Here is a 16581-nt window from a genome sequence, read left to right on the forward strand (position 1 = left end):
ACAATTACCCCTAAAACTATAACTTCTGAAACAGTTTCTCTTTTTTTGTAAAACACATTCTAATATATAAATGTAATCTTATCACCATTTATTTTACTTGATCTATTTTTTTTTATTTTTATCGTATATCATTAATGTAGTTGTGTTTAATTAGATCTCCCACCATGCTGTTATTTTTAATGCATTCAGGAATAAAACTACTGATATCTACAAACAAATCAAATAAAATCTTGTAATCAAAATATCTTGCCCATTTCAAGTTGAGTTAGTATACCATGTTGTCATGATCGGTGTTTCTGTGTTGAGTGTCTGTTTCTGCGTTTTCCCCGTTGATTGCTTCCCAGGTGTGTCTCATTCCTTCATTACCCTCCCTGTGTATTTACTCCCACCTGTTGTCTTTGTCTCGTCGGATCCTCGTCGTATCATTCGTCTGCTTGCCACCACAGTCGAACTGTAAAGTCCTGTGTTGGTTCAGCTCTTGTTTTGAGTCCACGGTCTTTCAGTTGCTACCGGTAATTAGCTGTGTGCTAATATTTCTGCCTGATCTGGACTGTTTTGAGCATCTTCATTATATTCATCATCATCTTCATCACAACCTGGGTCTCTGCGTCTCTCCTCACCACCTCTCAACCACACCGTCCTTGACAAATGTAAGCAAAGATAAAAAAATATATAAATATTATCTGTACTTTCCTTTAGATATTATTCCTGATGCAGAAACAAATAAAAAACCCTAGATTACGGGAAAATATCTGAGGTGAATATCATTTACAATCCAAGCTTTACTCTGATATGGAAAAAAAAAAAAAAGATAGGGAAGGAGCTGGCATTTTTCAAGTACAATGAAATGGCATCATCAGGAATGAGAAGTGATGGAGAGCAAAGTGTATCAGTGGGAGTGTGTTAATCCTCGGGATACAGGGAGTAATCTGTTGACCTCTCAGCTCGTACAAAGCACACATTTCCTTTAGAAAAAAAAAAAAAAACATCTCCAGCCCAAACATGTTTAACCATCAAAGCACAAACTGAAACAACATCATCGACTCCGAACCTAAAGCTGACCTTAATCCAGTGTGTGAGGAGTCAGCTACTTTCTCCTGGTCTTTATCGCCATCTCTCACACACACACACACACACACACACACACACACGAACACACCGGGTGGCAGTAGCCTGTGGGTGTGCAAGCAGCTGTGAATAATTGTGTTTACAGATGGTATATGTGCGACCTGTGGGTTCAACGACACTTCTCAACCCCTCGAAGAAAGACAGAAGACAGCTGTGACATTTAAAGTGAACGTCTCTCTTTCCCTTCCCTCCATCCCTTTCCTTCTCCTCTTCCTCCTTTTATTCCTCCGCCCGCTTCAACTTCGTCACCTCACTTAGTTTAATTGGCATAAGTGTTAACGAGGCGTTCCGAGCCAAAGCGGAACAATAAACAGCAACATAAGTAAGAAAAGATTGGCGAATTGCTGCTTCAAAGTTTAATTTGGTTCCATGATGTAGGTAAATTGGCTGTTTTATTTATACTTCAGGGAATGTCGCTTTAGACACTAAAAGCCACCTGCTAGTGTGCATCATTATCTAAATGTAAAGTTACCATGCAGAACATACAAGTAGCTCTTATTCCTGTCTTGTTTTGATTCATCCTCTTGCAATTCGCTGATTATTGGGATAAATTATGGCTTTTACACTCAAGATGTTCTGTGCTTTAAAGATTTAAATGAGGCTCATCGAATATGCGGCGGAGATGGAGGACTGTGGATGGATCAGTCATAACCATCTCTGAATGGTTTCATATTTGTGCAGCAGTTGCAGAAAAAATCTGGTCAAAAAGATTCAATACAATCTCTCTTCAAAAACCACAGAGCAGAAAGGATTTTTTTTAAGCACACACTTAATTTGTTTTTACTGATCTTGATTGATTTGCAGATAATATCCAACAGTCATATTTAACTGCCTCCCTACGTACCGCATGGCTGGCTCATAAAGCAAGAGTGAGATAAAGGAATTCAGATTCAAGGCATGCAGAGAAACATCGTAATTTCCCGTTAGCTGATATGCAAAAGCGTGAGACAGCTGAACGCTCACATAAATGCTATATCTGTCAATCAGTCAAAATCTATCTGTAAAACAAAAAAGTAGCTTACACCACTTAAAAGGTTAATAACAGACAATCTCACTTTAGCTACGATGTGATCAAAATAAGTCCCGTGTTGATGCTGTTTTTAAATTGAAATAACAGGAATGAATATGATTTTTTTTTTATAACTGCCTACAATCCTTTTCCTCTTTTTTCTCAGTAATAGTTCTGTCTTGAAAACAAAACACTGTGTCTCAATGTCAGCATAAATAAGAAAGAAAAAAAAAAAAAATAAAATAAATCAAAACTGAATATTGCTTTCAGCTGAAGTGAAGGAGCAACACGAGCTTGGGATGAACCTAAAATGTTCTGGCTAAACTAGATCAGGAAAACATTTTCAGTCTAAAACTCTATATGTTTCACCTTTCTTTCTTCAGTTTGTACAGTTACAATGTCAGAGTTACTTTCTAAAGATCTGATCAATTAATTAAATCCTCAATTCACTCAAAGTAACTTCTATATTTGCTTCGTATTATTATTGCCTATTCACCTTCACTTCTTCTTTCAGTTCAGATAAACCAATTATCTCATGAAGTCAGAAAAAAATTGCTTCAAAAATTTTCTTTTTTTTTTTTTTTTTTTTTTTTTTTTTCCATTTTCCTGCTATCTATTTATTCATTCAGTTAATCATAAGGAAGTCCATGTTAAAGTTTATCCTCAATGGCAAAGACAAGTTGGCCATTTTATTAGGTACACCTGCGTGAATGAATGTGGTGCGAAGCTCTTTGGGGTCCTCTGGACTTGATAAAGTGCTCTGCAAATAGAATCCATTTACCATTTACACCTGCTGAACTGATGGTTACACAAATGCTGAATTAAGGAATCACTTAGCGGCAGCTCAGTTCAGTGAGGCATCTAGATGGGGGTGAAGACAAACTGCTGAAGTCCAGTCCAAGCATCAGAAGGAAAGGGATCAAAAGTGGCCTTGAATGTGGCGTGCACAAGATAGGCTGGTCTAAGTATTTCAAACTGTGCTGATCTGCTGGGATTTCATGGATAACCATCCTTCTGGTTTCTTAAGAATGGTCTGAACAAGAGAAAATATCAGGGACAAGCAGTTGTGTGGACAAAAATGCTTTACTGCGGACGTAGAAGAAAGGGCAGGCTGGCTGAAGACTAGATGGAGTCAAGCGGTAGATAAATAATCTCTTCTTGCAACCAAAGTGTACAGAATGCCATCTATAAACAGAACACACATCAAATCTGGAAGGACAGGGGATTCAGCGCCAGAGGACCACAATGGGTGCCACTCTTATTAGCTAAGGACAGATGTTTTAGCTTACACAAGGTCATCTAAACTAGATAAAGCAGTTTGAAAACAATCCTGCCTGGTTCAATGAGTCTTGATTTGAGCTATGACATTTAGATAATGTATTTCGAACTAAGCACCCAAGGATCTAACATCTTATTACCTACAATTTTATATGAAACTCAAGCATTTAGGTGCATTATTGTGGTACAAAGGTAGAGGAGATGTTTTCTCAGCTTTGGGCCCTGTAGTATCAATTTGCATTTTTTTAAACACCAGAGTGTGGCAGAGTATTTGGAAAGACTTTGTACATCCTTTTAAGACCATATTGCAAACATCATATTATGCCTATTTTGAGCAAGCTAATACATAAAGCTCAGATCATCTCAAAATGTTTATTTTTAATATGATAATGAGTTCCATGTACTACATTGTCCTCAGCAGTCACCACATCTCAAACCAATAGAGCACCATTGGGATGTGGTGAAACTGAAGATTTGCATCATAGACTTTAAACAGTCAAATCTGTATGAACTATGTCTTGCTAGCATGTCAATATGGATCAGAATTCATATTAGGAGTGTAGGTATGTCTTAAATACATTGTTAAATCAATGCAATTTAAAAAAAAGGAGTTCTGAAAGAGAAAGTTTGTCCAAATCAGCAAGTGTACCAAATAAAGTGGTCAGAGAGCTCACATTAAAAAGAAATTATCCAAAGCAAACGAGACTAATTTGACAAAAAAAAAAAAAAAAAAAAAAAAGGGGACAAAAAAAAAGAAATTGTGTTTGAGGGCCAAACATTTAGCTGTACTAAATTATCAAGTTCATTGCTAGATAAAGAAGTTAAATTTTGAATTAACACAGGGTGGAATTGAGTGCTAGAACTGATACAAAAGTTTTGTGGGATACAAAATATGGTTTCTCACCTAAACCATTTTCTGCCAATGCCCATGATTTGTCATTTGTAGTAATCTAATTCATACCCTTACAAAGGGAGACACTCGTAAATTGGAACATTTCTTGTTGCATGTACCTGTTAAATACAGTCATGTAAAAAGATAAATAAATAAATAAAAAAACACATGGGGAATGATGAAATCAGGTGCAAATCCCTAGTTGCTTTGTTCTTTTTGCATCAAAACAATGAAATCAAAAAGTCACCTAATAAGAGTAGTGAACCACAAATCAGTTCACACTTTGTTTCAATAACAAAAAGAAAGAAAAAACAAATTTAAGAGTGTAGCATCAATTCTCCCGTTCTCAGTTTTATTGCTTCTGTCATCTGCTTTAAAAGCTAAAACGCTTCAGTCAGGTTTGCACCTGTGGGGATGCTAGCATCATAGCACCTCTAAATGTGTCAGGAAACTGGATAAGACTGATTTCTCCCCAACCTGTTGGCAGTTTAAACACATTCCAACGTGTTTTCCTGTAACAGACTATGGCAGGCTCAGGAAGTGCTAACCAGTAAAGTCCAGGAGCCATGAGTGCTGCGTATGCGCGTTTCCTGTTAGCCACCCTCTGTGCCTCGGTAAGTGGAGCTGATGGAGGGTTGAACTAAGTATGATTTACATAATTGGGATGTTAATTTGTTAAGCTGTGGGAGTTGATTATGTTGCATATTGATTGTGTTGTGCTGCTGTGAGGTCGCACACCTCTTTAACGAAGGTATACAGTGTGCAGAGCAGGGAATTGTGGGAATTTGATTACATGTACAGTGTTAGTTTTCCTGCTGACAAGGTGAGTGTGTGATGAAAAGTGTGTAAACGCACGCCCGTGTGTTTCTAAATCTGTGTATGTGTGTCTGCTCCCCTCAGGGTTGATGAATGAATGAAGGAGGTGAGAAGAGGAAAAGAGGGAGGGGAAACTCCACCTGGTCTTACCGTTCTCCGGGTGTTCCATCTCGCCGATGCTGCCGTCAGGTGTGGTCCTCTCGTAGTGGTCTTCTGGCAGAGCTAGTGGTCCGATCCGGGGGCCCGATGACGACTTGGAGCTGGGGGTCTCCGACTCCTCCAGGCCACTGTCGTAGTAGCTGTGCTGGGACGCATCCTGCAGATCCTGGGCCTGATTGGAGGTGGAGAAGGTTACTCGGCGGTGGGGCAGCTGAAATAAGCAGAAAACAAGAGGCATCAGTGTATTATGTGCTTTTTCACTAAGGCATGCTGTTTTTTATTCAACAAGTTCAGTTTGATTCGAGTTTAGTTTGGGTCTGTGGCTTGAAGCAGTTACATTTCATGCCAATGCCTCCCGCTCGTGTCAAAATGGGAGTTGCTAATGGACAGATGGGTGATTGATTGTTTTATTCCGTCCAGTGTTTTGATTTACAGACCAGTCTGCTAGACACATTGACCTCAACAGCAGATGCTCTACAGCCAGTAAAATTGATCACTTTAAAAGAACAATTGATAGCGTCTGAAACAATGCCAGCTTATGCTGTGCTTCGTCCAATACACCCCAGTCATTCAGAAGTAGGAAGTTTGCTTAAATTGAACTCAAACCAAATGGCTACTATCTTTTGAAGTCCTGAAGTGGACATAAAATACAAATCTCTCTCTCTCTCTCTCTCTCTCTCTCTCTCTCTCTCTCTCTCTCCTTCTCTCTCTCTCTCTCTCCCTCTCTCTCTCTCTCTCTCTCTCCCTCTCTCTCTCTCTCTTGATAGATAGATAGATAGATAGATAGATAGATAGATAGATAGATAGATAGATAGATAGATAGATAGATAGATAGATAGATAGATATGTATATAGTTGTAATAGTTGTATGATGGAGGTTGTATGGATGAAAATATTTTCCGGCTTGAGATAATACACAGACAACAGTAATCTCTCGTTACAACCAAATTATGCAGAGTACCATCTCGAAATATACAGGATGCAACAATCTCAGACTAGTTTCTTGAACATGACAATGACTTTACTGCAACATGAGTGGCCTTTATGGTCACAATTTTAATTACTTTATCATCTTAATATGGAACAAGAGCTCTTAAAAATCTAAAATTGTACTGTCTACAACAATGTGGAAACAAGCACGTAAATTAATCTTGCACAGAGTTCACCACTAGGAACTATAATTGAATGTCCTTTGAGATCTCAGACATCATGAGAAACGTTTATGCCTCAGAGATTGATTAATCCCCTTGGACTCATCAGTTACTCAAAAAAGCAATCTCAACAGAGTCAACTTCTGTGTTGTAAAACGCAACAAAACATTGTTCTAGCTAGTGAAATGTCCCAAAATCGCTATCTTTATCCTTTGTTCTGACATTTGAACTTAAATTTCCAACTGTAGTCAGTAAATTTAAGTTTGTATTGCTAGGATTGCTTAAGACATTTTTTGCTCTAAAACGACAAAACGTTACAGCCACCATTGGAGGCCACAATGTCCCCAAAGCCGGTCACTGATCTGAATGGCTCTGGTGACTGTCAGGTTGGTATGAATGAGAAGAATCACATCTTTTTCAAAATCACCCACCCAGTGGAACAGCTACTAGCTGCAAAAGCCTACAGACTGGTAACCCACTCACTGATAAGTCAGCCAATACTCACATCCTTGCGCCAATATCATCTGTTTACCAAGAAAGGTCTAAATAAAGCCTGACCAAAAATGTTTAGGAGCAGGTTTATTTCACCATATAAACCAGAGCAGTCATAGATGCCAAAGTCAATACAACAGCTAATGTCCCTTTTAACTGATAGGCTGCTTTACTTCTTTCACCTAATTTTACATATTACACAAGTAAAAATCAGTAGCTTCCTACTTTATCAGTAGCATGCAAACAACTGGTAAAACATGAGTTATTTTTGCAAAAGAATATTGATTTTCATACCAAACAGCTGAGTTTGGAGTTTAGCGTGTCTTTGTTGTAAAATGCAGCATAGCCCTCCCTAACAGGTTCATTGCCACAGATTTGAATACGTTTTCAGAAAAAATTTTCCTAATGAATTCTGAAATCAAGTAATTGGCCCGATAATTAGTGGGGCAGCTGAATAAGTCACCTGAGGTAATATTGTACCTGTATTGAGTCTGAAAAATCAAAAAGATTTGTTGGCAACAAATTATTGTTAGAATCAATTCTTTGTTAGCCAAGGCTAGAGCCTGTTCACTGAAATAGGTGAACAAATACAAAAATATTAGTCTGACAATTATTATATATAAACATCAGCGTTAGCACACTAATGCTAGCCTTAGCATTACCTTTTCTTGGTTCACTGAAGGTCTTTCTACACTTCACAGCAGGATCAGAAAAAAATGTGTTTTCTCTCCCAGTTTTGCCAGAACAAACTAAACTCTATGTTCCTGAAGGTTATTCACACATATTGTGATCAGAATGTTTGTCTTACATGCTGTTGCAAACAATGAAGTGGTTTTGCACCAGTAAGAAAGACATAAGAAGTCTTCCTGGAAGTTTGCACTTTAGTTCTTGTGAAGAAAGAATTTTCTTCTTCTTCTTCTTGCAGCCTTGGGCAAAATAAAATAAAATAACAATGTCTTTGTACTTGCTATTGTATCGGCCTTTTGGTTGAAACACATCATGCTCTATTTTCATATATATACAGTGCATCCAGAAAGTATTTACAGTACTTCAGCTTTCCCACATGTCAAAGTCTTTTCCAAACTGTATTAAAATAATCGCTCCTCTCAAAATTCTACATGCACATACCCCCCATTATGACAATGCAAAAAAGAAAAAAAACATTGGAGTGTTGATTATTTTTTTTCTATAGATAATTTCTTCCCAAAGACACCAAACAAGTCCATCAGTCAGATCATTCTGTCAGCTTTTAGTCTTTTCAGAAATTGAACTGTTGGTGTATATGCCCACCAGTTTAATGTAAAAATATTTAATCTAAAGGGAAAGTGACTAAAATGCAGATTCAGAACAACAACAAAAGGGTAAAATGTGCTAACTTTAAGTCCTCCTAAATGTAGAACATGCAGTGAGCTATAACAATACAAACACAATATATTTATACTTAATCAGAGAAATGTTCAACACAAGTGGCCCCCTGGTGAGTTTAAAGCACTAACTGCAAGTTGCCCTATTATTCCCCTGTTATTTATAACATTTCACTCTCATATACAAATGAGAAGTGATAACATGGTCCGTAGCTACAAAAGTATTTAATCTAAACTATAGTGTAAAAGAATATCCAGTGTGTGTTTTAGTCATTTGAGTGACTGTTCATGGTCAAACACACACTTTCTTTCATTTCTTGTGTGTCTTTCTGGGGGTGGAAGTTAACTGTTTGACTTCTGCCTTTGATGGTTTTGTAATTAAAACACAATTAGCCTCCCTGTAGCGCCGCGGGGATGCTCGACACCATTCACACTTACACAAGCACACTTTGTGCAAAGACAAAAAGAGCTGCCAAGAAAAGTGTCCTAATTCAAAGGCACACAATACACGGTCAAACACTTCAGATGTGCACAAACACAATGGACGGGCCAGCGCTACTGAAGAGCAACATCACCGGGTCGATCACTATGGCAACTGGGTGGCGTCAGAACCAGAAAAAACAGCAAGTCAACTCCCAGAGTGTAAACACACAACCTCTCAGCTTCATCTATGCATTTTATTAATCTGTCTGCGTCTCAATAAAGCCACTTTCAATAAGTTATACAAGTATAGAAGGTGATCAGCCTCTGCATTCTGAATTTCAACCACCACATTTATGCATTTATGCATGCATAAATGCATAAATGTGGTATGTGATAACATACACTGTATCGCACTGTTCATATATTTATATATACATCATTTCCCAGATGGGATCAATAGAGTTTCTGTCTGTCTATAAGTCATGCTTCTTTTTTGTTGTTTTTTTTAACATGGAAGCAGTAGCTTCTAGGACTCAGGGTCTCCTGATGCTTTATCACCTGCATTCCAAAACAGTTTGAGCATTTCAGCTGAACCTGGAAGGATTTAAAAATACCTGGTCCGTCTCAGTGTGCAGCTGAAAACTGCAATATTAGTGTCAAAGTGATGGAAAATGTGCAAAACTAAAACCACAATGGAGCTCCCCCTTAACCTATGCAGACACATTGTACTGCCAAGGCATCAAAGGCCCAGATCCCTGATGCTTCAGGCGACAGGCGTCTTCTGCAGGTGAACAGGTTCAAACACTCAGATATAACTGGACTCTGAGCACTCTCACTTCCTGTCTTCCCTCCCCGAAGAATGTGGAAGAGCTCAGAAAGGTCAGTTTGTATTTCTGTACTGGCACAGAACCAGATGTGTTACGTAAAGGAGGGGGTTTGTTCCACTTTTTCTACCAACTTTGTGAGGCAGGAAAGAGTTACGAGGCGTGATTTAGTTCTGGATTTCCCATTGTTGAACTGCGTTTGCTTCAGCAGATCTAACTCCTCATAATAATTAATGAAGCATAACCGATAATTGAACTTTTTTGCCTGAGCTAACAGTCAATTTTTCTGATCAAAATATTTTGTTGTCTATATAATTCAAAGACTGCCACTAGAAGATTCCACTAGAGGGCAGTCCAGCAAACATATAGTAATATGGAGAATAAATTGTCTCTGTTACATGTTTTATTTTTTTTTTTTTTTTTCAAAAAGTCATGTCAAACCATTGTTTTTGTTTTTGTTGTTGTTTTTCCATTTCATTTAGATATCCAACACTGGCTTGCACACTTCCTCTAAGAATGACTTTGTAGTTGCATATCACCAGATTTGATCCAGGGCATATGAACAGATGCTTTAGAAATGTTTCCCTAAATCAAGTGTCCACCCTTCTGTTCTTATCCAAAGTCTTAAGTAACGTCTGGAGAAAGCTTATTTCCATGACTCCCTCTTTTGGTCCACACCACAGCTTATGACCACAGGACTGAGTTGGAAATAGATTAATTGGTGAACTGAAAACGTCATGTAATCCACTGTTATGGCTGCAATCTTCCTCTCCTATTATATACCAACTTTCTACCAGCATTTCAATTCTTTCACTCGTGACAGAAACTCGGCCCTAACAAGAAGCTGTATCTAAGTATTTTCTCTTCAAACTTGGAGCAGCCAACTGTCATTCTTCATACTCTAGGGCAATATCATCTGCAAAAGGTAGCATGCAAGTAGCGCATCAAGTTTGAGGACAAGATGGGTCTGTGCTGCCTAACAGGAGCAATGACAAAGAGATAATCATGATAGTAGTTTTAGTATCATGCCACACTGGTGTATAAAATAACAAAATCACTGAAAAAATTGAAAAAGAAAATTCTGCAGTGTTCAAATTCTAAGGTAGGACTTAGAAGTAATAATAATAATAATTATTATCACTATACGATTACGAAAAAAAAATGTTAGTGAAGCAGACAAATTAATAATTTCGGCTGACATACAAGACTCCCAATGAGGAGGCACATGAGGGAAGGGCTACATGGCTGAGTTGCTAGAAGAAAGTTGTTACGTTGCCAACGTCACAGAGCAGCTTAATTATGGTAGACAAAACAACCAATAAGATTTCTGGAACAAAGTTGTTTGGAGTTGAGGGGCCAAAAGTGGATATTATGGCCACAACCTTTAACACTGCAGAAGGAGAGAAATCTGCAAGCACTATGAAATAAAAGTATTTCTACAGTGAAACCATGATCTGGATTGTTGATGTTTGGCATTAATGTGTGATCAACAGAGGCACAGGGATCGACATCGATAACAAGATGGTAAAATAATAGCCAACATGGCAATGATCCAAAACGTAAGACCAAGTCGACCTGTCATTTTCTAAAACAGGAGGAAGTGAAAATCCCGGAGTGCTCTTTGTCTCTTGAACTTTGTGTGATCGAGTCACTTTGGTGAGATCTCAAACATTCGGGTTGCACAACTAATCCCAAGAATCATCTACAAATTACAAAAGATTTTGAGGCATCATCAGTGCTAAAGAGGAAATGGGTGGCAAAGAAAAACTAGGCAATGTAAACTTCAGATTAGAGCAATTTGGTTGATTTCTATTGTCATTTTTATTTTCAAAACACACAGACACAGAAGTACACACACACAGAACGTGGCCAATCGGCCATGTTATATAAACCCGTGAGCACAACTTTATATACAAGATGTTTTTAGCAAAAGACAGGAATGTGCTTTCTTGTTGACGATTTAAGAATTCCCGAGTAAAGGCAACAATAAAAGAAGAACAACTTTCTGTTTCTAAATATTGGGCTGCGACGCCTGCCCGGGATTTTGTGACGGTCTTCTTCTCGATCAGGTGTGTTTGGGAGAGCAAAGTGTGCCAGGTTGAGTTATTAATAACCCGCCGCTGCCTCTAACTTTCTCCGTTCAGTTTGCTGAGTGAGTATTAAGAAATAAATCACTTCTGTATTTACGGAGCAAGGCGTCTGGATCTCTCTCCCGCCTGTCTGACACCTCCACCGCCCAAACAGAACAGACAACCTCCCACCCTCTCGTTTGTTGCCCTTTTTGTACTGATTGCGTTTGCGTGTTTGCTGGAAATAGAAGTGCCTCCTCAGCATGTTGAACTAAGAGAAAGTGGAGCAGATCAGAGGGGAGGGGAAAAAAAAAAAAAAAGACCAACCAACGTCGAGCGCAACCTCTACCTCAGTCTACACCCTGCCGCTATCCTTTAGCTGAACACCATGTCCTCGTCCTCCAGATGGTCGCACTGTGGATGAATAAATGGTTGCAGTATTTCTGACCAGCTATGCTGTTCTCTTCTGCCCTACTTTGTGTCAAACATCAGCCCGAAACACAAGGGAGGTTCCCAGAGAGGGTTGGGATTAATTAATGAACTTTTGTTATTTTTATGACTTTTTGATGTGAACTGAAGCATCATTAACAATAAAGGGATCCAAAATAGGAAGAAGGAAGAAGAGTGACACCATAATAAAAAGCACTATTATGAAACGTGAAAAATAGGGAAATATTACAGGCATTTAGCAATTTATTAAAATGGACAAACCTATTGTATATGTTAGCGGTCATCAATACAACAGACCTTTAGATTTAAAACACACAGTCAAACAGAATGTTAATATTCGAACGAACATGACCGAAACTCATTAAAATAATGTGTAAAATGAACTTTGAATCACCGTGTGGACCTTATTCTACATTAGAAAATACTTTGAACCTTTATTGCATCCTTTTTGCCGTGGTGATATTTTTATTTATATTTGCATTTTTGCCCCATTTTCTGCTGTTAGCATTCCTCCCACCCTCCAAACTGTATATAAAGAGCTGGAGAGAGTTTGTGGTAATGGCAATGAAGGTCAGTAATTAAGAATTCAAGGGAAAATGCTTCATCACGGCCTCTCTCTTATGCAGGAAAACTGTTAATGCTGCACTTTGTCGGAAGTTCCCCCCCCCCATTTGCTAAACAGCTTCTCCACTGACGAATGCTCAGCCGTCTGCAGGTAAAACGCACATGTGCACTTATGTAAAACAAGAGAGGCATGATGAGCCATTTTTCCTTGAATCTGTAGTAACTGACCTTGATTACCATCACGGGGAGAGGCAACAGCGAGGCCATGGATGTATCGTTAAATCCATCATGCAGAAAGTAGGAATTAAAGCAGATAAGGAGGATAAGAGGAGAGGAAGAGGAGCAGCGGGGGGAAGAGGAAGCTGGAGGAGCAGGACGAAGGTGGGTTGAGGCTGATAAGAAGTCCAGGTCGGTTCCTCTTCCTCTTGCAGCTCAAACTCCTGCAGGAGGTGATAGAGGAAGAGGAGGAGGCGCGTTCAGTGGGCCACATTGTTCAGAGATGATTAAAAACCAGTGAGAGGAGGAACGCAGGACGCCTCGCTGGGTGTTTGTCAGCCGAGACACGGAGAGGAAGATAACCAAGTGTGTGCATGCGTGCGTGTGTGTGGAAGTGTGAATGTGTGTGTGAGAGATCCTCATTACCTCCCTCTGTGGGAGATAAGAGTGTGTGAGGCTGCATTGTGCATGCTTATAAAAGTCTGTCCTTATCAAGTATGCATGCGCACACACACTCCTAAAACTACACACACTTATTATCACATGTTCACACAGACGCATGCACGCATTCGGACCACAAGATGAACGGCTGCCAGCAATAATTCGACACAAATCTGTTGAATCCCAGCAAAGAATGAAGGATGAGCTGAAAATCTGGAAAAAATAAAAATAAAAAATGACCGGGAGGTGCGAATATCAACATGTATGAAACATTTTGGTGCACTGACCCTTCAGGTCGACGCGGTAATTTTCTTAAAGTATTCCTGGTCCCCAAAAAAAAAGAAAAGAAAAAAAAAGGTGATGGAGTCTGAGCAACATCCTTAAGAAGCACGGCGACTCTGCCTTAAAAGCAGCATGGCGACATTATAAATTATTCAACACTTTGTCCAAATCCATCTCAAGTGTCGGATTAACCCCCCCAGGGCACAAACTTGTTGTCGAGCCCCCACTCTTCCTCACAATATGTGTCATTTTTTATTATATCCCTCTGGCAGCGACGGACCAACCACTGCTCAACGGTGACTCACGACGGATGAATCCAAATTTCCATGTATCGGGTAATATTTTGATTATGTGACAGTAAATCGAATGCTGAGGGGCATTTAAAATGTTAATCAGGCAAACAAAATGCATTTACATCATCCTTCAGTTGGGCTCCAGGAAAACAGTGTCAGAGTAAAGCTGGCTCTCAGGAGAAAGTTTCTGGGTTGTACAAGTCATTTTACACACTCTGGCTTAATTTATAGCTAAAAGAAAGATCAAGATAAATATGGATTACAGAACTTTGTCATGAATTTGAATCCGTTTATTCATTCCTAGAATCCTGCTTGGCAGAGGTTGGGTCACAGAAGTAACACGTCGATGAAAGTAGGACAAATGGCTCTCCTAAGAGACGCCACCTCTTCCTGAACTGCATGCCGTTCTCCAGCTAAAAATATATATGGTCCATCCTACAAGTTCAGGTTTCTCCCCTGGATCTTCTCCTTTAGTGGAAAGTATCAAGATAACCTCAATTGAGAGATGTCCCAAAGAGACGCCCCATTCACCTGCACTGAATCCTTTTGATTAACAGCCAGTGACTTTACAAGGGCTTGGACACCCTACGGTGGAAACCAGTTTCAGGTCCTCGTATCATTATTTGGTTTGTGAACAGAAGCCAAAGAAGTATATCAGGACACAATTTAATTATCCAGTAAATATTTCATTTTTATTTTGTATATGGTCAATAAAAGTTCTCAGACAAACAAACCAAAACCTTTTGGAAATAAATTTCAAGAAATCTTTGAGGAAAAGAATCTTTGCATGATCCTGAGGGATGAAGTTGTTACGCAGAGTTTCTATGAGAATTCATGCAGCTGCAACAGCCAAACCGATCCACAGCGCCGCCTGGGTTCCCCTCATTTCGTCTTCCTCCGTTTCTATTCTTGAAGGTTGCGAGGTCGATGCTGCAGAGGGGCGCCAGCACTTTGAGAAATGGCCTGCTGTGCCGATCTGAGCAGCTTTGTAAGTTCTCTGTATGCGTTTACTGCTGCATGTAAGTTACACAGGAACAGGAGCAGAACATGTGCACACAGCTTACGCAGGCTGACTGAAAAGATGGAGAACTCAGAAATTTAAAGGGAAAAGCTTTCAAATATGTGCTGTTATTGTGGACTTTTATTACAGGAAGAAAATAAACTACTTATCACTGAGTTAAGCATCCCATTGTTGGAAAAATAATAAACTTGGAATGTATTCCGATGGCATGGGAAGCACTTAATTTTACGTTGCCCTGTTGTCAAGGTTCCTGTCTGTGACAGAATGTTGCCACTACATTTTCTTTGCAATGCACCAGAAAACTGAAGGACGCACCACTAAGGAAGTTTTCAGAGCGGAGACAGCATTGCTCACTTCTCTCTCTCCTTCAAAGCAGCAACAACTTGATTCCCTTTTCTAGCACCTCCGGGCTGCAGAGCACCGCTGGTCTCATCATTTGCAACCCTGACTGTTTATGATTCTGTAGAAAAGCTTATGGGCATTTATAAAACTCAAGTAAACACCTCCACGGGCAGTTTATCACTCAGATAAAATGCTAAAAGCTCGGACTGATAGAGTCCGATTGCTGATAATGGCCATTGATCGTGGAGCTGCAGAGGCAGCGAAGCAGCGCACAAACAGCAGCTTTGTGTTTCCATGTAAAGTTCCCACATGAATCCAAATGAAGGCACTGCAGCAGGGAAATGAGTTTCCATCAGCTCAGGCAGAAAAAAAAAAAAAAAAAAACCTATGCAAAATACACTATGGATGCACTGTGGATGTGTGTGTGTGTGTGTGTGTGTGTGTGTGTGTGCGTGCGCGTGTTTGGTTTGAGATAAGCACAGAGTTTCACCTCAGAGTTACGACGATGGGAAAGAGAGAAAAATATTTGTTTCCACAGCAGCTCTTTTTCCCCATTTTTTATTTTTTATTTTTATTTTTTTTGCTTTGGCTGACTCGGTTCCAGAAACAAAACTCAACTCAGTTGACAAAAACACTTCAATGAGCCACATTGTTGCACTCAGAGACATGTTCCATTATCATCACAGGGACAAACATTTTGGGTTTTAGTGGTTTTTTTTGGCTAAACACCTCTCGCCTCATGCTGCTGCCTCTCACAATCACCAGTCCTCCAGAATGAACGGACCACAGAAGGTGTTCTCCAACTTCTTGTTTCTGTGGTAGGAGTTTTATGTGGCTGAACTTCATGTAGCACAAAAAAGACAAGAAATACCAAATATTGGGAAGCCTGTTAAAGCACTGAAAACCTAACCGATTCTCATTTTTGTGTTTGTTGACATTAATAGGAAAAAAAAAAAAAATGCGTCATTATTTTAATGTTACTTGGGGAAAAAAAAAAAAAAAACTGCTTTACAAGTAAGCAAAATACTGTTAAAAACATAAGAAAGTGGAAAAGTCTGATAATTTGTTTAGCTTCTTATTTACCTCCAACTATCCAAATCTTGCACAGAACATGACTAAACTTTGCTTCGAGAACAAAATATGCCGCAAACATTATTACACAGCATTAAATCAGAAAAGCAGAGTATATGTAAAATGCAAATGGAAATTAAACAACCAATAATTACTCTCACCGAAGCTGAGACTGTACTCATTGTGTCACCGTCCCTGCCTTTTAGGCTGCAACACATTCTAAATAAAGAGGCATCTGGTGAGCGATTAAGCAAGAGACAAAGCAAAGGATAAATGATATTATGGTTTTTGAGCTG

The 16581-nt window shown here is 39.2% G+C and overlaps 1 protein-coding gene across 9 annotated transcripts in view; it reads right to left on the minus strand.

The window, feature by feature from the left end:
- The window catches only part of LOC106947982 (protocadherin-1-like), a 267399-nt gene that overhangs the window by 122280 nt on the left and 128538 nt on the right, over positions 1 to 16581 (minus strand). For 5 of the 9 annotated variants that reach the window (XM_015033365.1, XM_015033364.1, XM_015033363.1 and 2 more), the window contains one exon: positions 5274 to 5493. In XM_015033365.1, the coding sequence (XP_014888851.1) occupies positions 5274 to 5493 (220 nt within the window). Of the gene's footprint in view, positions 1 to 5263; positions 5494 to 12408; positions 12765 to 12847; positions 13060 to 16581 lie in introns of those variants that run through there. The other 4 variants (XM_015033370.1, XM_015033367.1, XM_015033372.1 and 1 more) reach the window with 3 other exon arrangements.

Source organism: Poecilia latipinna, unplaced genomic scaffold (assembly GCF_001443285.1).
Source record: "Poecilia latipinna isolate Pla-1442-1.1 unplaced genomic scaffold, P_latipinna-1.0 Scaffold266, whole genome shotgun sequence".
In the NCBI taxonomy this organism is placed as follows: Eukaryota; Metazoa; Chordata; class Actinopteri; order Cyprinodontiformes; family Poeciliidae; genus Poecilia; species Poecilia latipinna.